General features: G+C 42.0%; 1 protein-coding gene across 3 annotated transcripts in view; it reads left to right on the forward strand.

The window, feature by feature from the left end:
- The window catches only part of oxr1a (oxidation resistance 1a), a 188,591-nt gene that overhangs the window by 148,586 nt on the left and 18,193 nt on the right, over window positions 1–21,812 (forward strand). For all 3 annotated transcript variants that reach the window (XM_061234916.1, XM_061234934.1, XM_061234924.1), the window contains 3 exons: window positions 15,182–15,343; window positions 16,222–16,406; window positions 17,775–18,391. In XM_061234916.1, the coding sequence (XP_061090900.1) occupies window positions 15,182–15,343; window positions 16,222–16,406; window positions 17,775–18,391 (964 nt within the window). The remainder of the gene's footprint in view (window positions 1–15,181; window positions 15,344–16,221; window positions 16,407–17,774; window positions 18,392–21,812) is intronic.

The following is a 21,812-nucleotide window of genomic DNA, read 5'->3' on the forward strand; positions in this document are numbered from 1 at the left end:
CAAATAAATTAAATTAGCTCAACGTCTCATATCGCTGAGATATTCAGCACTACTGTTGTTGTATTTTTTTAAATGCATATGTGGAGCACCTGTGTCACTGTGAATGTGTCACTAATACATCATCCATTGTGTCTGCACGGATATTCAAGTTTGAGTTTGAAATTAACTGCTTTTTTAGGGGGAAACTGCAGCGCTCACTCACAGTACCTTGCTGCCGTACCACAAACCTTACTTACTTCCCCTAATTGTCTGTGTGCGGCTCTCTTCCAATAGAAAACCACTTTATTTTACCTTTCTGTATCACCCCCTGTTGTCCGCCGTCTCCAAGCTCCCGGTGCAGTACGAATATATAAATAAACTCGGTCCTTTTCCTCATGCTGCCAAGAATCAGCAAGAATCAGCACCGCGGATGCTTGTTATTTCAGCTCAGAAAATCCTAGGTAATTTCATTTTGTGTGAAGGGAAAGGAAGAAAAAAAACAATCAATATGGCCAATAACTAGGTAGTTCTTATAGCAGGTTTCGCCTACTGCCACTTTTTAACTACAAAAGGTGCAGCAATGTTTTTCATGGTGTGATTAAAAATTAATTAGTCTGCTTCTTGAAGAAGAATTTCATATAGCTAGTTACATATTAAATGTCTTGATTGTTAATGTACTGTCTGGTTGTGCGTCTGGAAAACTTGAACTTGCATAAGCTTGCTGTAATCGGATTGGTGGTGGCAGATTGATCGGGGGGATGTGGGCGGTTTATTATTTCATGCACTCAACCCCCACCCCCCACCCCCCACCCCCCCACCTGACTTTCTCCTGTCTGTCTGTTTTGGCCATCCTGTGGATTACAGTGGTGTACTTGCTCTACTTGCACTAAGAACTTGCTACTTCTGGTCAGCTGTGACCTTTTTTCATATAAAGGGGAATTTACCACACAATTGAAGTTCTGAAAGAAGAATGTTCAGATCAAAGCAAGTATGATGCTCAAGGCTTTTCTGGCATTAGTAGTGAAGATAGTCCATAATCTTGTGTTTTGCTCTGGATATTTCAGGAGATATTTTTCACAAAAGTCGACTTTTGCACAGGTTTGCGATAGTCATTGCATCCCTCATTTGAATCTGCACTAAAACTGCAGTTCCAATTTGTGGCATTGTTGCCTTCCCGAGTGTGAAGCTAGCCACAATAAGCCACTGATTTGAGTGGGTTCTAAGTGAAAAGTTTCATAGATAGAAAAAAAACAGTACCACATTTGTTTTCTCAGCCTACTCTCTAACTCAGCTTACTAGCACAGTAACAAAACATGCTGTATTGTTGCTTTTCTCTTTCTGAATTCAGTGGTTCAAACTCTCTTGATTTATTTAGTGCACAGTTTGGCTTTTAATCTAAATGGGTTATCTAAATGGTGCAAAAATGTACATCATCTGAGTCTGACATTTTTGCTACATTTCCGTATATTTCAGTTTGGATTTGCTCATTAATGGCAAGAAAATTCATACAGTTTCTGAGGCTCTGTATAAAACTTTTACTATGGTTAAATCTACGAGTGAGCTGTCGTTGGTGATTAGCAGCTTAGCTAATTAAACCAAAGTACAGTAATTGATGTGGAAAACCTGCAAACATCGGACCTCTGGGAACCGGGTTTCACAGCCCTGTTTTATTGTGTATGTTATCTACCAAAGGGCGACACCAGAGAACACTCAGGATTAGGATCACTGCCTCTGGCTGGACTGCTGCTGAACATTCAAATGTGTACTGCACGTTATATCCCAATGTTTACTGCACCGTCTCTGCATGTTTTTGACTAATTAAACATTCATGTATAGCGGCTACATATTAAAAGTTTCAGGAACCACTTTGGCTGCAATTCTCTCAGTTGAGAGTTTAACGTGTATAGGCTAATGGTTATGGAACAGGGATGCAACTCTTTTGTTATCAGTTAGATTCCCAGGTGGTGGACTTTTCTAAAACAATTTTGCTTTTCTACTATAGATATTCAATCAATCAATCAATCAATCAATTTATTTGTATAGCGCTTTTTACAACGGGCCTTTGTCACAATGCAGCTTTACAGAGAAGCCGGTCCCCGAGAGCACGCCTAGGGCAACAGTGGCAAGGAAAAACTCCCTGGCAACAGGAAGAAACCTTGAGCAGAACCTGACTCAGTAGGGGAACCCATCTGCTGCTGGTTGACACTGATTGTCACAGATATTACATTGGATGGCTTGGTACCTAATGTATATACAGTATATAGTAACTAGGTACATAATACCATATTTGCCCCATATAATGCCTTGAATGATGATGAATGATGAACAGCTTGTGAAAGAAGTGTTCTTTAGTTTTGAGCATTTAAATCTTATATGGTAACTTCAGTACATGCTGATCGCTCATTAGCTGGTCATCTTTGAGGGGTCTTCCGGAGGAGAAGCTATGGTTGTATTGGAATTTGAGGTGGATTGGCAGATCTAAATAATCTCTATGGGCATCGGTTTTGGTTTTGAAGAGACTTGAAATACGTAGCTTGCTTTTTAGCTGGCAAATGACGACAGTTCTCCAGTTGCAGGTTCTAGTTGTAGTACCTGTATGTGAGTGTGGTTTAACTTTGCAAGCTGCCAGTCACATTGCAATGGAGTTTATGGGTGATATTGTTGGTCGATGTTAATGTATATTTAATTATATTTACTGTCCTCTGAGCCATTACTGCAGCATTAAGAATATCATACTGCAACTTTAATTAATAGTTGTAAATAGTATTGAATGAGCTATCTGAAAATATGCGTATTCCTGGGCCTGAGACGCAGCAGAGCAGAGACACAGTTTGACAATGGGTTTTTGTTTGAAAAAGGATAATAATGAGAAAATACAGTAATTCAGTATAGTGAATAAAATAACTATTATCCTGCCATTATCTAATGGGAGTTGAACATACCAGTACCAAGCACAGAGTATGTAGGCCCTGTATCTGGTTTATGTATATTAAGTACATCCACAAACATGCTTATCCTGGCTATTATTTTCACAATGAATAACTGCATGGTACTGTATTTATTGTTCACTAATTAACCTTAACGCCAACACTAATGGCTTTAAGCAGTGACTTTCTGAAGAATGAGTCTGGCGAGGCGATTTATCCCACAATCCTCCCTTTCTCTCCTTACCTCCAGTTCCGTGCTGGGCGCTGCACCGTGTTACCAGTTCTGGTCTGGGTGAGGAGCTTTACTGGCTCCTATATCGCAAGGGGCTTGCTCGACCTCAAATTTGGCAACCCATTACAACCAGCATGCATCCCCCGGCCCCAAAGTCGTTCTGCCGCCTGTGCCAATTCCCATAGCAACAGCGGCCATTTCGAACATTATCAAACATTGCGAAGGCTCCACTGCCTTGCAAAACACCCCCCCCCCCCCCGCCCTTCCTCAAATCAGAGCCAGGAACCAATATTCTTTCTGTGGAGAGCGAGGCACGTTCCATGGGCACTTATCTATTTAGGTCACGCCTATACAAACAGGAGCACGGTTCTCGCCTCTCGGAGGAGGATCAGAGGAGAGAGTGTGACTGCGGAGGAATTAAGCCTTTAAGGGTCTGTTCCACTGAAAAAATCTAATTTTCAGTCAAATTTACCCTTCTCTGTTTACTGCTCTACCTCATCCCTCAACTATTCAACTTTCAGGATAATACCACCTTTTGAATGATTACGCCATGTGTAAATGGTGAAATTACGATAATTCTTTATTTACTTATCTTTGGAGTCGATTTTCTCAAAACCTTTGGATGATATTACATGACCATTTCTGTCAGTGCCTAGTCATCCTATCTTCATGAAACTTTGCAGACCTTCACTCCATATCCAGGAGTGTGTGGTGGGTAAATTATTTCCTTGTATAAGCTTTAGGAGCAGGTACAGCATCACAAATCTCATTGTTAGATCCTGAAATGTAATAATTTCTCTTCGTGAAAAATCTGAAATTTCTAGAAAAATGACCATTGGGTACTGGTGATAAAACATTGGCTCAAAACAATCTTCAAACATGTCATATTTAGCAACAATCTTCAAACGTCATATTTAGCATCTGAAAGAATTATAACGATATCTTATTTGGTTCAGATTATAGACTGCTACAAAAATGTTCAAATTTGTAGTTTCCGCCGTCTCGAATACAGTATGCAAATGAGCTCATTTACATATTTTGTCGGAATTCATCTTTGCAAGTCCATCCCTCACGATAATTGAAGTATGTACCTCTGAAATGATCTAGAAGACCGAGAAAGATGTTTTTTCGGTGGAACATAATCTTAAAGATTGTCCTGTCTGATATTTAGAGGAGCTAATGAATGGAGCTCATGAGTCCGGAGACTCAAACAGAAAGCAGTTATTCAGCGGGGAGACCTCGCCTTAAGAAGATGGAGGAAATCGTTTTATGGAGCGCAGCCCAAGGCAGGAGAAACGCATTTTATTTGGCAGCAAGAGAGGAGGATTTTAATAAACCAGGTTACCCTGCGCAACTCTTTATTAGTTTTTAATTTGCCTGCTTTTTTTCTGTGGGTTCAGAGCAAAGGCTGAAAATGGGTATTGAAAAAAAGAATATGTTTGAACGGTTGTAATTGAACAAGGTTCTACGTGATGAATAGGACCATTAGATGCCATTGGATATTTCCCCCCCCCCCAGTCTCACTCAATTATCTAAAGAAAGTTTCATGTTTCATCTCAATAGGCTGTGAATTTGAAAATATTTACCACCTGCATTATTTTACCTAAAGAGCTGACCTGAGAAAGAAATCACTATTTCAGTCTGTGAAACGTCAGCTTTTATTTTAATTAAAAATATATATATTATTTTGCAAATCACTGTATTCCCACACTAGCCACCACCTGCACTCTCAGGACTTAATGGTATCATTATCGGACATATCAGTGTGCAGTACTTCTGAGTTGCAGAGGATTTCGGTTTAAACCTTTTTAATTGCCACATAAGGGGTGTTTTTGAGGTTATACTACTTTTCTAGTTGAGTTGGCAAAAAGGTATGACAGTACTGTATAGCATGGTACTGTAGCACCGATATTTGTCTGACTACAAGTTTGATAAACTATGGTGATGGAAAAGACAACTATCTTTGTTCATTGTTTATTTTGTATGGGAAGAATTCTGTAATTCATTTGAGGGGGGCTTCCTTCCACCACAGGCTGTCACTAAAAAAATATAACCAAGATGTATAAATACATTAGGCTTATATTTCATTTTAATATAGTTATCTTAGTTGCTCTTAAGATCTAGCTTTGTAAAGTATTACATAAGAAAAATTTCTAGGCTTTTATTTAGGTGCCCAAACTCTTTGAGTAAGGCTAATTGTACCATAAGATTATGGTAATGGAAAACTATTACAGCTGAAAAACATTTTAGGCCCATATGCTTTCATTTTTGGAAAACAAGTTACAGTACAAGCACAATAAAACTGAATATCATATGATAACCACGTTCCCAGGGGTAAAAGGCAGCCAACCCTTGGTTAATGTCTTTTTTATGTCCTGGATAATGCACACCCCTGTGATTTCTTACTGTTTACATAACCAAGAGGTCAACAAGCGAGGAGATTAATGATATGACAAGTGCCCGCGTTTCCAGAAATAGTACTGTAACTGCAAAATGCATTTATGCCATATCTGTGTATATATCCATTTAATTATTGCCGCCAGTGCATCAGATTATTTTTAAATCTGCTGTGTACAAAATGAGACTAATAATTTAACCCTTTGGACACCAGTGAGGTCCCTGGGGAATACTGACAGATATGAAAGTATACGAATATTCTGAACAAAAACCTTTTTCTCTGGTTGTTCTCAGGGATTTATAGGAGTGTTTCATCTAAAGCAGTGGTTCCCTACCCTGTTCCTGGGGACCCCCTGTGTATGCTGGTTCCAACCAGAGTAGCCATCCCTGAATTTCAACAAGCTATTTATTAGGGGTGTGAACAGTTAAACGTTTAACTGGTTAAAAATGTATAACCGATAACCAATATTTTTTTCTGAATGTGAAATTGTAAGCTCAATTTAAAATAAATGTCTTATTGTAACGTTATGCCGTTTCTTAAGGTTCACAGAAGATCCGTGTTTATTCGTTAACATGTGATTTCAAACTACCGGCAAATTGAACATAGCTTTCCACTATGCTGTATCTACATAAAAATAAACAAAGCATTTAACAAATGTTTCACAAAATATTACAATACGCTGTTTACATTCAATCAACCAACAAGCTACAGTTGTACAAGCAAGCAATCTGCGGCCATTTCAGAGGGTTCAACATCCATCCAAACACCGCATGGAATTGAATGCTACAGTACTGTAGTTATCAAATAATTTCTGTGTGTTTTAAATCTGTAGCTGTTATGTTATCGTTACATAAAAATATATCAAATTGTACAGTGACCTGCATTGGCATGAAAGTAAAATCATTAGACCAGCCACGTATGGTAAAATAGACCCGGTGTTATATTATATCAGGCAAATACTGCGTGACCACGAAATTCTGAGTGCACAATTTTGTCTGTAACAAAGTTGTCAACAGCAGCATATTTACAAATTTCATGCCAACCAAGTCTATCAGGCAGAAGCCATTGGGAAGAGGGATGAAAACATGAAGAATTATCATTTTAACCGACACGGTCATAAGCAGTATCGGTTAACCGGTTAACCGTTGAAAAAATGGGATGGTAACCAGTTACAAAAACTGATGATTTGTCACATCCCGACTATTTGTACTGTAGATGCTTTTCATATTTAGAGGACTTAACCTCATAATAAGTTGTATTATGTCAGACATAGCTATGTATGGCATGAAGAATGAAATCCTGTGTTATTATTGTGCTTATTGTGGTATATAGCAAACAATTACAAAATCCAGGGCGGGATTGAGCCGGCAACCCTCCAACTGCCAGAAGACTACTTTTACCTCCTGAGCTAATGTCGCAATATTAGTATTAATATTAATAACATTTAACAAACTGTTATTCGTCATGGAATGCTTAGCTATCTGACATTATGTGGTTTAAGAGGGTAAATAATCCCTCGTAACATGAAAATCACCTAATTAAGAAAAAATAACAGCTTGTTAAAATTCTAGGATTGCAGTGGAACAGAAACCAACAGAAACCAACATACACAAGGGGTCCCGAGGGCCAGGTTTGAGAACCGCTTATCTAAAGAGTTAGGGTTAAATATTCCAAATACATATTTCACACAGGTGACACATTTCCTATGTACAAAACAGAAATGATATGGGGCTTGCGTGAGAGGTGACAGCACAGCGTGCTGCCCTCGAGCACCAGAACGGGCAGAGCGAGCAGAACAGGCAAGGGCCTCTGGTCTCCCTGGCAGCGGAGCGGGGACATCTTGCAGACGGTAAACAGCGCTGGGGATTGTCGGGCGTTCGGGCGGGGGGAGAGTGTCGTGTCCGCTCCCAGCGCCCCGCGTGCTGCTCCCTGGCAGCGGTGCCTGCCCTCGTCCCCCCGGCCACTTCCTGTCCCAGCACCCACACTTCCTGCCGCTGCGTGCTAAATTTAGGGACGAGAGGCAGAGCAGAGGGACAGCGGTAATGACCCGCTTGTGGCTGCCTTTGACAGCAGTGTGACGTGAATAATAATCATAATAATGGCTTTATTTATACACCACTTGTGTACACTACTCGCAAGCAGTAGTTTTTTATTTTCAGCGGAGCTAGAAATAAAATGGCAGGCGAATCCCAAAACGGCATAGGAGGAATGCGTATTTGTCTTGTGCGGAGCGGCTGGGTGTTTTTATCGTCTGTGAAAAAGACACATTTTACAGGCTGGGGTTTGCTGTAAAATGTGGAGGTAATAGGTTAGGCAGAAGTGAGCACAAAGATTCATAAATATACAGTACTGTGCAAATGTCTTAGGCACCCTAGATTTCAATTTTATATATATTTGGTTTTATATATTTTTTAAAGAATTAGATAAAATATTAAATAAATATTTGATATATATTTTATATACAAGTGAAATGTTGCAATGATTTTTTTTTTTCATTAAATAAAGTAACATTAAGTAATAGACCACTTTTCAGATAAAAACTTGATCAAGGTGTATGGGGTAACCTGGATAGGCAGAAGTAAATGAGACAGTCAGAAGAACTGTGGCAAGTTCTCCAATACGTTTGGTACAACCTACCAGCTGGTTTTCTTACACTGTCCTGAAGCGTCATATCTATGAGAACTGATGCAGTTTTAAAGGCAAGAGTGGTCAGACAAATATTGATTTGATTTAGTTTTGAACTGTTCACTGCTATTTATTACTATTTTTAAATATTTCAGACTGTTGATTTCATTATTTTTGAAAGCTTTACTTTTGCCCAGTGCTGTACATATCTGTACACAGCTGCTCGATTGTAATTGTACGATAGTTGTCTGTCCACAAGGTGGAGCTGCAAATCTGAACTAGAAAGTTCTCTGAACTTTAATTCAAACGCCATACAGAGTTTGCGTCAGTTGAAAGTAATTTTCAAAGGTTACTGCCATGATTGAATATGTCTGTGACTCCGATTGAGATGAACTTTTCAAAAAGCATCTTGGAATATATCAGTCTTAAAACATGAGCTGTCATTTTCCAAAGGCCTTGTAATACATATTGTTAATAAGCATGTCTACTATTTATGAAATAGGAACCTTGCAGTGTGTCTCATTGATGAAGTTGAGTTATGAGGGGCTATAGGTGGCAGTGGAGAGGCTAAAAATGCCTACAGTATAATCTTCCTGTCTTTAGTTGTTAAACTTTGAAACATTTAACGATGGAGAAAACTCTTTAGTAATATTGAAAGTGTATGTGTGTGTATCATTCGTATATCCGAGACCATGGGTTGGAAGAATTCTTTTTTGGAATTCTGTTTATAAATAAGATCTGAAGTCTGTCGCTGTTATTTAGCCTCCTGTATGTCTCTCTTTTCTGAAGCCCTACTAGTTCACAGTGACAGCATTTGGTGAAATTCTGCATTTGTGTGTCATGGTGCTGTTATGTCAAGCTTGGCCTTTCTGATCCTTATTTTCTCACCAATTTGCTAGTGCCATCCACGCACCTCCCCTCACGAGAAGCCCTGCGGTTGCCATGTCAGTGATGGTTTTCCGCACAAAGGGCCACAGATCACACTGTAACTGCACAGGACAGTTAGTGCCGATTTGTAGCATTACAGGATGGTTTGTGCTGATTGGTAGCATTACAGGACGGTTTGTGCTGATTGGTGACATTACAGGACGGGTTGTGCTGATTGGTAGCATTACAGGACGGTTTGTGCTGATTGGTGACATTACAGAACAGGTGGTCCTGATTGGTAGCATTACAGGACAGGCGGTGCTGATTGGTAGCATTACTGAACAGGTGGTGTTGATTAGTAGCATTACAGAACAGGTGGTGCTGATTGGTAGCATTACAGAACAGGTGGTGCTGATTGGAGGAGAGGCACATCTCTCACTGACAGCTGCAGGTGGCACGTCATTGGGAGGCTAATGGCAATTCCCAGGCTATAATTCTGGCATAGTCCATTAAATCTTAAAAAAGTAAAGTCCTCGCTTTACTGGCAGGCTGCCTGTCTCCAGTGTGTTACCCGACATGTGGTCTCTTCCCTTAAGAGCAGGGAACAGACTGCATTTTCAGCCCTGTCACCAGCCAACCCGTGTGTGTTAGACACGTCCTACTCACGACAGAAATAAAAGTGTCTTTTTTTTTTTAACCTCTTTCTCTTACCTTCCACTCACATCAGTGCCATGGTAACGGCAAGCACCGTTTTTGTGAAACGTTTTGCTTCAATTAGTGTCCCATTTCTTTGTCAGTGAACTCGCTTCAGTGGAGATACTGTTTACTCTGGTCTGGAATGATAAAGTATGAAAACGGCACGTGGTGGTATAAAATAACCACAATTAGTTTAAATTGGATTATTAAATATGAATTTTATGTGGACTGATGAGTGATTACATAAATCCATCAATAAAACATTTTGTACTGAATGATGAAAAAATAAATGAAAAAAGGAATCATTATAAATCGTAAATGTCACAGGATGACTTCCACCTCTGATGAGAGATTGTGTATTTATTTTGCTTATTTTATTATTTAACTTCAAGAAATTGCCTTTTTAAATCTTCCGCAGCTTGGAGTACCCAATATTTTATTACCTACTGTAATAGTGTTCAATACATAATGGGGATTGTTATTCACAATAGTTTGAACCAGAGCTTTTCTGGTGCATTGGAACCTACAGAATACTCTCGAAAAGGGCAAACACCACCTTCTGGTCCTCTTGGTTGTCTCAATTGCACCAGGCAAGATCAGGTGAGGATCAGCAAAGAATTCCATTTGTATTTGAATTCCAAAACAATTACGTATTTGACCCAGGTTCCTGTTGAACCATGTCTGATGTTGACTCCTAGCCGTGGAGACTGGTCTTTTGATATCTCCTGGTTAGACAATTCCAGTTGCTGTTGTTCAGGAGACCCTTTGAGTTGACACCACTTTCCATAGTCACAGTGGAAACTCACTGCTGTTGGAGCTGAATCTGTAATTAGTTTCATATATTACCTTCAAAGTGAGCTTATGTGGAAAAGGTTCTTATGCACCCGGTGCTGAATTCTGCCATTAGTAGAACTCGCCTTCTCATAGTACGTCAGCAGTTAGGCCTGCCGTGACAAGCCATGGATTCCTACTCGCTCGTCTGTGGCCTGAAGGTCTCCTTTTTTTTTTTTGCAAATGAAAGCATTCGAGGTGAAAAAAATGAAGGGTGCACTCCAGCCAGAGGCAAAGCTACACCCGCTCATAATGAGCTCAGCTGCGGCTGGGAGATCATCGCTGGAAATATGCTATGAGTGGTGTGTACTGTTTTTGTTTATTCCTTGTTAAAATGGAGAGGCGATTCAGGGTAACTATAGACCGGGAAGAAAAGACTTCTTGGTAGAAAGACTTTCAAGTTTACAGCACAGATCTCTTTGCAAGACCGCTGAAATCAATAGGGCCTTATGCTGTCTGGGTAGGCCAAGAAAAAATATAAATATAAGGCATTATTGTGACACTAAAAGCCGTGTATAATGGCGCTTCTCCGGGCCAGGGTGAAAACTTCAGAGGAATTCCCGTCTCTGGTATCGATTCAGACTCCATTGATCTGTGATGCCTGTAACAACTGCCTCAAGTCTATCCCCTGCCCTCGAGAAAGAACGCCGCCATTGTTTGTCTGTCTGCCTAATGCGGTGCACTTCCTAAAACTCCCCCATGTGCAGAATACCAAATTAAGCAGCCAAGCGCTTCCTGAGAATTGATTGCAGGAACCCAGAATGACAAATAGGCCTGCTAACTTTGTGCGAAGGTTGCCTTTAACGACAGGGTGAAAGATATACGGTCGCTGCAGTGAACTGAATATATACCAGTGTGGCAGTGTTATGATTACCGCTGAGATGGAAGGGGCGGTAGATGTGTTTTAATTACACTATGCGATTACAACTGGCAGAATGGCTTGTGTATCTTGGCAGTGCTGTTAGTAGGTTTATCCCCAATTACATGACATTACATTAGTTATTTAGCTGATGTCTTTATCCAAAGCGACTTACAGTTGATGAGACTAAACAGGGGGAAATCCCCCCCGGTGCAGTGTGGGGTTAAGGGCCTTGCTCAAGAGCCCAACAGCTGCATGGATCTTATGGCTACACCGAGGCTTTAACTGTCTCAAGAGTGACTCTGCTGGCCGGGGCAAAGTCTATAGAAAAGTTACTTATATTGAGATGGGATTGGAGATATGATTGTGTGTGCCAAATTTGGATAAAAAAAGCACAGTATAAGAGATTTTGGAAAGTCGCGACAAACCTTGACATAAATCGCTATAAAAAAAACGTGAGGGCCGGTTCAGTACTGGGAAATGTTCTCGGGTATTCAGCTTTCCTCAGATGACCTCCCAGAGAGACTCTGTCAGGAGTCTCTGCGTGAATAATTATCTTTGAAAGGATGTCACGACGATTCACGGCGCCATTCCCAGCGTCTTTCACATGAGTGAGCTTGGCGTGGGAGTTCTGCCGCGGTGTTGCCAAGCGCCTCCGCCCTTTCCCATCACGTGTGTCGCAGTTGTAAGGGAAAGGTAGGGTATTTGGCACAAGCCAAGCATAAGGACAGAAATATCCTGGCACCTGTCATTTGAGCCACTACATACACATAGTCCATAAGGTGACACGCAACCTGCACTCACCTGTATGTGTGAGAGTGTGCGAATTAAAAATATTACTGTCATTGTGACAGGAGAAGGTATTCTGCTAAGGTGTGATTTGGTTATGACAAATGGTCTCTCATATGTGAAACAACCGTTTTAACACTTTTGCAATCTTGCTTTTTGTTATGAGATGAGCTATGGGAGCATTAAGCTTAAAGGTAATGTAGCGCTTACTTTTACATAAAGGCAACCATGTAAATAGTTTAATTTAAATGTTGCGCGTTCCAGCGTGAGGCGATTGCCACGGGGGGTTGTGTTTACAGTAGAGCATTGATCTGGCTGTGACCGAGAGCTTCCTAGGTGCTTCCTTTGCTCTGGACTCGTCTGGTTCATCCCACGCGGCATTCTCCGTCTGCTGGCTGTGTGAGGGAGGTTTGTTTCAGGCCGGGCAACAACAACAGGAAGCGAGAGGAAGAGACGTCGATGTGGGAGGGGTGTCGGAGAAGAAAGCAGACAGCTGTGGGCCCTGGGTCTGGCACCGAAAACGGTCTCCCACCCACTCCTCGCTCCCTGTCTGCCCCCCATTCGTACTGCACGGGCTGTCTGGATGCTTGCTTTTCAGAGGACTGTGCTGATACACAGTATCGAGTTGTTTGTTGGAGGGCTTTGCGGAGTAAGAGCACGGGCTTACAGTTTCAGAAAGGTTTTGGGAATACAAAACAACAAGGGCTACTTCTACAATCCAGACTGAGAACCAAGGGTTATCTCCCTCCTGACAAAAAAACTGGTTTGACCAGCTCCAGCTCAGACAAGCTACTATCACTAGCTGTTTGACTAGCTCATACCCAGCTATACCAGCATTATGACCAGCTTGGCCATGCTGGTTGACCAGCTCATACCCAGCTAGACCATCTTATGACCAGTTCGACCAGCTCAATTTTCAACTGTGCCACCAGACTGGACTTCTGTCCTTCTGCGTTGTTATGACAACGTTAAAATTACTCAACCACAGTGCCCTGTGCAGACTGCAGGAGAATGGTAAAGGGACTGCCTTCTAACAGTCAGTCCATTACCATTGACGCCATACATTATTGAGTGCTGCGTGCCTCTCTCTCCCAGAACCTGCTGTTCAATGTACACATGCTACTGTCAGCATCAATCTGTGTTAGCTACACTTCTTAGCCCGTTGTATATCTCCATTAAAGCAATTACCTTGTGTTAATTAAGCAAGACGTAACGTGACCAGCATGAGCTATTGGCAGTCTAGCATGTGTTTTCAGTCACTGTCTGGAAAGAGATAGCGCCAACTCTGTCCCAGTGATTTAGCTCACCAAGTGCTGAATTTTGACTCGCGAGGGTTTCTGCTCAAGTTAAACATTGGGCAGCAATTGGCGACTTTTGCAGTTGCAGGTTCAAGCCCCTGGTGGGCACATAGGGATGCCATTGGGCTATTTGGTCTGCCATTGGGCCATTAAGCAGGGCACTTAACCCAAAAGCTGATCCAGGGGCTTTACCCCGTTCTCTCTCTCGCTCTCCCCACATGCAAGAATTCTCTTTAGCATTTCTCCCAGGTTGTTTTTGAAAAAGAGAAACAGGTTCTCAATGGACCTCCCTTGGTTAAATAAGGGATTTTAAAAAAGCATTATTCTGCCAACATTTAATGTGCATTCTGGTGAACCCGAAGCCATGATGTCTGTTAACATGTCCGTTGACAAAACATTTTCGAAATATTTTGTTTCATTACATTTTTTCACCCACTGACATTTCTTGTTAGTCGTATAAACAATTTTCAGTTGAAATGTAACCGCAGCACTTTTTGATTTCATGTAAATCATATGATCAGTCACACACTTTAGCTGGTGTTGGTTGAGCAGTGCTGGTGTCCAGGTTTCTGTGGAAAGAGTCCAGTACTTACACACAAGGTGGTCAAGCATGAACTGAAGAGATGGAGGCAGTCTCCGCCATTTTATAATAAAAAAAAAGCTGTTTCACTAACATTCAAAATTCTACCTCTGATTAGTACATGGTTAATACGTATGCACGTAGTATGATAGGACATAGCCTATAAGACTTTGTTATATCATATAATGCGTAATGGATGAGCACACGGTGACCCCTAACCTTCTACATCACACAAACAACATCACAGTTATAAAAAAAAATAGAAAAAAAAATCATAAATAATGATTTGGTCTCCCAGAGTCGTATGTTTTTCAGGATTCAAGATGAAGTGTCTCTTCTGACTCTCTGGTGATAAGATGAGCCATATATCCTCCAGCCTGGGATCAAAATCGCGCACACTTTCAGGCTATATTTTGACTCCTGGTTGGTGCTGGTTGGCTGAGCGAGAGATAAACAGAGAGGCCCTGGAAAGCCTGGGATTTGTTACCACACCTGCTTCTTGAGAGGCCTCACAAGGGACTTGAGAATTTAGTGCATAGAATATATGTTTCAATTACAAAGAGTGCCCATTAGTGTGATTGTGATTATGCTTATACAATGAGAAAACACTCTTCCCTTCAATCGAAATTCATTTGCTGCCTGGTTTTGTGTTTCTTATAACCCATATTTTCATTTGAAGATTTGCGCAATTGAGATACAGAAAAAAAAAATGCATATAGTGGTGAATATTTTATGATTAAATCATCCATGCCTTGTGGCACTGAATAAATGTTGTTGAATGCACATGGGTTGTACTAAATTAATTATATTATATTATATTATATTATATTATATTATATTATATTATTATTTAATTATATTAAATGCAGCTCTGGATGGACTACACATTTCAAAGTCTAAATTAGGCTTTGGAGCCATTTCCAAGGACTCTACTGTGTTGAAATTGTGGGGTCTTGTTGAATTGTGGGGTCTTGTTGAATTGTGGGGACTCGTTGAATCATGGGGTCTTGTTGAATTTTGGGGACTCGTTGAATCATGGGGACTCGTTGAATTGCGGGGACTCAAATGTGTGTTTTTGTCTACATGCACCCTCCCTCCAGAATTCAGATGGGGCACCAGCACCTCAGCCTCCGACAGAAGGCCAGGGCCAAGCCGGCCTCCGCCTCCGCCCCGCCCGTGTGGTGTCGTCCACCTCGGAGGAAGAAGAGGCCCTGACCGAGAGGTTCCTCAAGATCAACTGCAAGTACATTACAGAGGGCAAGGTGAGCAGGTCCTCCTGCTCTTTTACACGGTCTGCCCCCAACAAATATGCCCAGTCTTGCTTCTAAAGGATATTCAACTATTACAGTGGCTTCAGAAAGAATTCAGACTCCTTCACCTTTTTTGCACACTTTATTGTGATTTGATTTTAATTATTTTTATTTTAAAATCTACACTCAATAACCCATGAAAAAAAGTTTTATTATTTGTTTCCGATTTTTTCTCATTTTTCTCCCAATTTTCTGGCAAATTTTTCTCGGCAGCTGGAATGAGAACGACACGCCATTTTCAAGCCATGCGTCTCGCCTTGTCCAAAGAATTCGGTTTGCCACAGGTGGAATTCAATCAAGTTGAATTATTTATCTCAAGGATAAATAAACAGGATGCACCTGACCACAATTTGGAGTGCCTCAGCAAAGGGTCTGAATACTTATGTAAATGAGAGATTTCATGCAAAGTCAAAATACTTTCTGAAGCCACTATATGTAATTATAATTATTGTGAATTATTCATGAAATGAAATGACGCTTAAAACACCAGTTAGACCAACACTACTCAACTCCACGTCCTGCGGCCACAGTGTCTGCAGGTACTCGCTCCTACCGTGCGCGACACCACCTGATTTCACAAATTATTTTACCTGCATGGTTCAGTTAATAAGCTAATTAGTGAAATCAGGTGGTGTAGCGCACGGTTGAAGCAAATGCCTGCAGACACTGTGGCCCGCAGGATGTTGAGTAGCGCAGAGTTAAATTATTTTAACAAAGGTTTGTTTTTTTGCATTATAGATCAAACTGGCTGAATTGATCTCTCTCTCTCTCTCTCTCTCTCTCTCTCTCTCTCTCCGTCTCTCTCTCTTTCTCTCTTTGATCTCTCTTAGGGTGCTGTCAGCGGTGTGCTGCTTGTGACGCCCAACAACATCATGTTCGACCCGCACAGGACAGACCCGCTCGTGCAGGAGCACGGCTGCGAGGAGTATGGCATCATGTGCCCCCTAGAGGAGGTCATGTCTGCCGCGATGCACAGGGAAATCACAGACAGCAAAGTCAGAGAGTCACTCCCTCCGTAAGAGCTCTGGCAAAGCGCAAAAACACTCACGCTGTCACACAAAGCTAACGCTGGCATGCACATGCTAACACTCTGATAATGCTTGCATGTGCACACTAACACACCGCTAACACTCACATGCACTCGCTAACACACAGCTAACGCTCATATGCACAAGCTAACACACAGCAAACGCTTGCATGCCCACGCTAACACACAGCAAACGCTCACATGCCCACACTAACACACACAGCCTACACTCACATGCACTTGCTAACACTGAGCTAATGCTCGCATACACACTTAAACACAAACACACAGCTAATGTATGTGCACACAAACCCACAGCTAACACTCGCACGCACATACTAACATGGTGTAAACACTTGCATGCCCACACTGATGCACAGTCCCGAAAGGAGACCTGGAGTTGGTAACAGAGCTCTGTTATCTCCAAAACAACCTCCACAACACAGGTTCTTGTCATAGTCTCTTCATCATAACACATCAGAGTGCTTTTAGATCACACACCATATCAAGCAGGAAACTGCAAATTCGCACCAAGTTTAACAATGTGTGTTCATCCACCTACATGAAAATTACTGTTTTGGGACTAGAGAGTACTAATGATTTCCATAATCCTTGAGCCACCCACCGATTCTCATTTCACATTCTTAGTTTGTTTTGCATGTTTCCAAACATCCAAAAAGTCTGGATTTCCACTTGCACTGGGTGTTCATAATTAGGTTTATGTAAAAAATGTTTTGTTTTCAAATTAGAACGAGAGCTTTTATCCAAATATATGGACAGTAATGTAAAAAAAAACAAAAAAAAAACATGCTCAAACATGTCCTCGCAGAGACTTCAGTTGATCTCTTATCGCTACAGAATCTAATAATGATTATTTAATGTCCAATAATTTTTGGGTAGGTATTAGGTAGATTCAAACAAGTTCGACTTTCAAAGTCATTACTTGGCCAATGTGGTGAATTGAAGTTAGTGATTTAAATGTAGTTTTTTGCCCATTGGATTCCATTGTATTAGTCCAGTCTGAACTCATGGCCCATGGTGAAACTTAACTTGGGGATGGACAAAACTATGCAGGTGGTTTGATAACAGGTGAAATTACCCTTTAACCCCTTATGGGTGGAAGCAACCTTTGCGTTACATCTCCCTTAACAGACAGATATGACCTGTGCATTACATCTCCCTTAACAGACAGATGTGACGCCAGCGTTATGTTTGATCATATGACAGTTTTTTTCAAGACCCATGACTGTTGAAATGGACTGTGATTCCTAGGCTTTTCTATGGGTTTTCTATAGGGTGTCTGAGTCCATAATGGGTTTAAGGGAATGCACTGTACTGAGCTGTCCCTCTCTGCAGAGACCTGGAGCAGCCTTCGTCAGGCCAGGACACGTGCCACCCGAAGAGAATACCTCAGAGCGCCCCCGACGAGACGCAGCCGCGGGGGGAGGGCCCCGGCGCGGGCCCCCGTAGCACCGAGGCGTCCCTCTCCGAGGACGTCTTCACCGAACCCGACCTCTCCCCCATCCGGGAGGAGCCTCCGACCTCCGACGACCCGCGGCCCGACAGGCCCTCGGACCCCGCCGACGCTCCGGGGGGACAGCGGGAGGGCCCGGGGCCGGGGGACGAGCCAGACCGCAGGACCGCCCGGCCCCTCTCCGAGGCAGGGTCGGAGAAGCAGGGTGCGGAGCGAGAGCCGGGCGTCGGCACGCCCGCCGGGGGGGACCAGGCGGAGGGGCCAGATTCGCCGGGCCCGGTCGTCCCCCGGCCACCCGGCCAGGAGGGCCCGGAGAAGGGCCGGCTGGTCAGAGAGGGGACGGGGGATTCCGAGACGGACGTGGAGGAGCTGAGGAAGATGTGGAAGTGTCACACTATGCAACAAGCCAAGGAGCAGAGGGAGAATGTACAGCAAACGCACAAGGAGGGCGCACCGGTCAGCCCAGGGCAGGCAGCTGAGGAGCCCCGCGCTACAGAAGGTTAGTTCTCTTTACGCTGCCAAAGAATATGTCAGTCTCAACAAGTATTTTAGTCTTGTATTTAGACTTCAAGTATTATTTTGAAGGTACAATAGGGAATTTAGGACTCCTAATGGTCAAGAGAGGAATATCAGCAACAAACACTCTCAAACCACAACACTGTTATCCCTCCCCCTTCTCTGTGAATGCGCTGATGTTGAACCCCCCCATGCCATTGGTTGTGGGAATTAGAACCAATTTTAAACCAATGGACTTGAATCTTTTTTCAGCTGTACAATGTTTTGGTACAGTGTCGGTCCATAAACTGTATATTTTGAAACCCAAATTTAAGGGCTATAAACACGGGCAGAGGGTGAGTCAACATGTCAGTGAGCCTTTTTCAATGATAGGAAGGGATTGGAGCAATGGTCTTGGAACAATGTTTTAAGACACAAAGCGTACCTATTGTACCTTTAATTACTATTTTGCTAAAAACTAAAAAATATTGCTAATTTCAAGATTTGCCATAGGAATAAGAAATGTTTTCTTGTCAAGAACAAACAATGGCTTAAAACTAAAAAATATTTTTTACTTGAGAGAAAAAGTCTTATTACAAGACTTAAACAGGCTTTTTTTGCAGTTGTAGCATTTGAAAACAAACTAAGACACAACACAAAATTACGTTTCTGATAGATTTTTCATTATGAGGAAATTATCAGTGTGATTTACTGTAACTCCTATTTTTATATATTTTGTGTCCATGGGTGCACAAGCAGTTTTTCTGTATGTTGATTCTTGTCATAACATGGCATGAAATGATGCGCACTTAGTTCTTAGTCTTCATATTGCTATTCTTTTTTTACTTCAGTTGTTTTAAAGCTGAGGTGTAAACTCAAATCCTCCATTCCGGACAGCACAGCATCGTTCAGTGCGCTGAAACAAATAAATAAAACATCTCTTCCTGGTGCAGCCAAGACCAGGAGTCTCGGTATAACCCCCTGGAGGTGACTCCATTTCATTACAGAGCGGCTAATTGCATGACGGTCCCTGAGGACGCGGTTGAAGCGCTGATTAAAGCAGCGTTCTCTTCCTCTCTGAAAGCGAGTGGATCTGAGCAGGGCAGATACACACATGGCGGACATGGCAGACCCAGCGTAAAAGCCCCCTCCTGGGGTAGCACACCAGAGGGCCTGAAGGGAAGGAGAATCCGAAGATTAACACACTTTAAAGCGCAGCTGGGCGAGGCTCGGAATTCTTTACATCAAAATACATTACTAATTTCTTAACAGATACAGCTAATACCGGCGCTGTGCAGCTTTCCGGAACGTTCTTTTCTTTTTTATATTATTTGTTTCTAATGGAGAAGTAACTAGCTCAAGGGCACAACATCAATAACCCACCCAAGGGTTTGGACCTGCAGCCTTCTGAGTTACAAGTTTAGCTCCTTTACCTTTACACCATGTGAGCGCTCTTTGCTCCCAACTGGCTCATGAACCTTGTGCATTCATTCTGAAGCTCCTGTAGCTGACCCAGGGCTGTCCCTAAGTTACTGAAATTAAATTAACTTTGGGTTTAGAAATGTTTTCCCCGTGTTTGTAATCTGAATTTGTCACGCTCAGTCAACTTATCGGCTTATGCCATCACTGTAGGCTTTGATTACGAAGTCGACTGACGTCATATTTTGCTCTCTGCAGTCTGGAAAGGGATTAATTGGAACCGTGTCTTAATGCAGGTTATATAATTGCTCTTGTAAAATTTGCTGCCAGCTGAGTTGCTACAGCTATTACATCCAGGAAACTGCAGCTGGGCAGCCAGTTGGATTTGCTAGGAGGTTGGACTTTCTGACTGGATCCCAATTTTATCTATGCATTTGGATGTATCACTACACTGTGTGCATGTGTGTTAGCTGGTCTCACCACTTGAGCTACCCAAATAAGCATATTATTGCATGTTATTATTATTATAACCTTTATTTAACCTGGCAGGTCACTTAATAACAAATTGTTATTTACAAGGCCTGGCAAGAGGCATTTAGCCCCTTGAGGGGAAAGGATGTTGCATGTCTAACAGTTACAGACGACGGAAAAAGAACAAACTTTGTCAGCTTCATCACATCTTGTGTGGATAATAAGCAATCTCAGAGTTAGTATCTCCTGGTTAGTATTCTGGGTAATGCATAGGCATTGTGCTTTAAGTCTACAACTATTTGTTTTATATCATTTAATTTATTGCACGATGAATTCTCCTAAGAGCAGGCATAGCATTTTCACAGTGTGCTATTTACCATGAAGGCCTGTGACATCACCACAAAGGAGGAAATAAGGTCCTCTTTAAAAGGCATCAGCTGCCACACAACGCCGATAACCTTTGGCCAGCTCTTTGCGTGGGTCAGTCATGTGTGGAATAACAAATACATATGGAAAGTTTGATCAAGGACTGCCTGTTGGACTGCACACACACACAGACACACACACACACACACACACACACACGCACACACACACACATTCAGAAAGCATGGGTGTTGTTCAAATAACTTTTGCGAGTTTGCATATACAAATTTTTATGCAGACACAGCAGTTATTAAGCTTTTATGGGCTTTTGGATTTGTTCCTATACTTCTTCTGTTTAGAGGGAGGGAAAAGTTCTTCCCTGGAAGTTACCTTCATGCTTAGAAACTAGAATAGTGACATCCGGCGAAGTGATTTCTTTCTCCTTCTAATGCATATCAGTATGGCAGGCGCTAGCAGAAACAGGGGCCTTCAAAACAGGCCAAATTACACACCCAATTACTGCATTCCTAATTGAACTCTCCTCCCCATTGCAACATAGCATTGGTATAGTGGATTGGCCTAATTAGATTAGCGATTTCCTTGCTCATCAAAAAACTGCGATATTGGCACAGGATGACGTGGGACGCTCTGGTGACTGGCGAACGTCCCTGCTGTGACGACCATGAAGGGGAGCGTAACTAAGGCCGTTGTGAGATCCCAGCTTATGTCACACAGCTATGACACAATCGGCCCTTTTTGATTAATTTGTGGCTTCCGCCTAAACGATGGCTAATGCCAGTTTTCATTGCCTTTCACGTTTCATTTAACACAAGTCAGTGAGGTGTGTTTAATTTATGCTCCATCCAAAATATTTTAATGGCAAATGCCATTTGCATTAGTGAAATTGAAGTGGAGCACATCATTTTTTAAATTTTGGTTAAAGCAGGCAGGCTGGCAGTCTCAAAGTGTTACATTCGCTACTCAGTCTTATGTGTGACACTAAAGCTTTTGATTATATTATTTTAAATGTGTTGTACAGATTTTCTTTACATGCACATACTGTTTGAGCGAAGGTTTGAGCGAAGCAGCAGGGGTGAGGGGTCATAAATCCACCTGTTGCGTACAACAGAAATAAGGGGCTGATGGCAAGGGAATTCAATTCATTTCAC

The sequence above is a fragment of the Conger conger genome, chromosome 1 (genome assembly GCF_963514075.1).
Source record: "Conger conger chromosome 1, fConCon1.1, whole genome shotgun sequence".
In the NCBI taxonomy this organism is placed as follows: domain Eukaryota; kingdom Metazoa; phylum Chordata; class Actinopteri; order Anguilliformes; family Congridae; genus Conger; species Conger conger.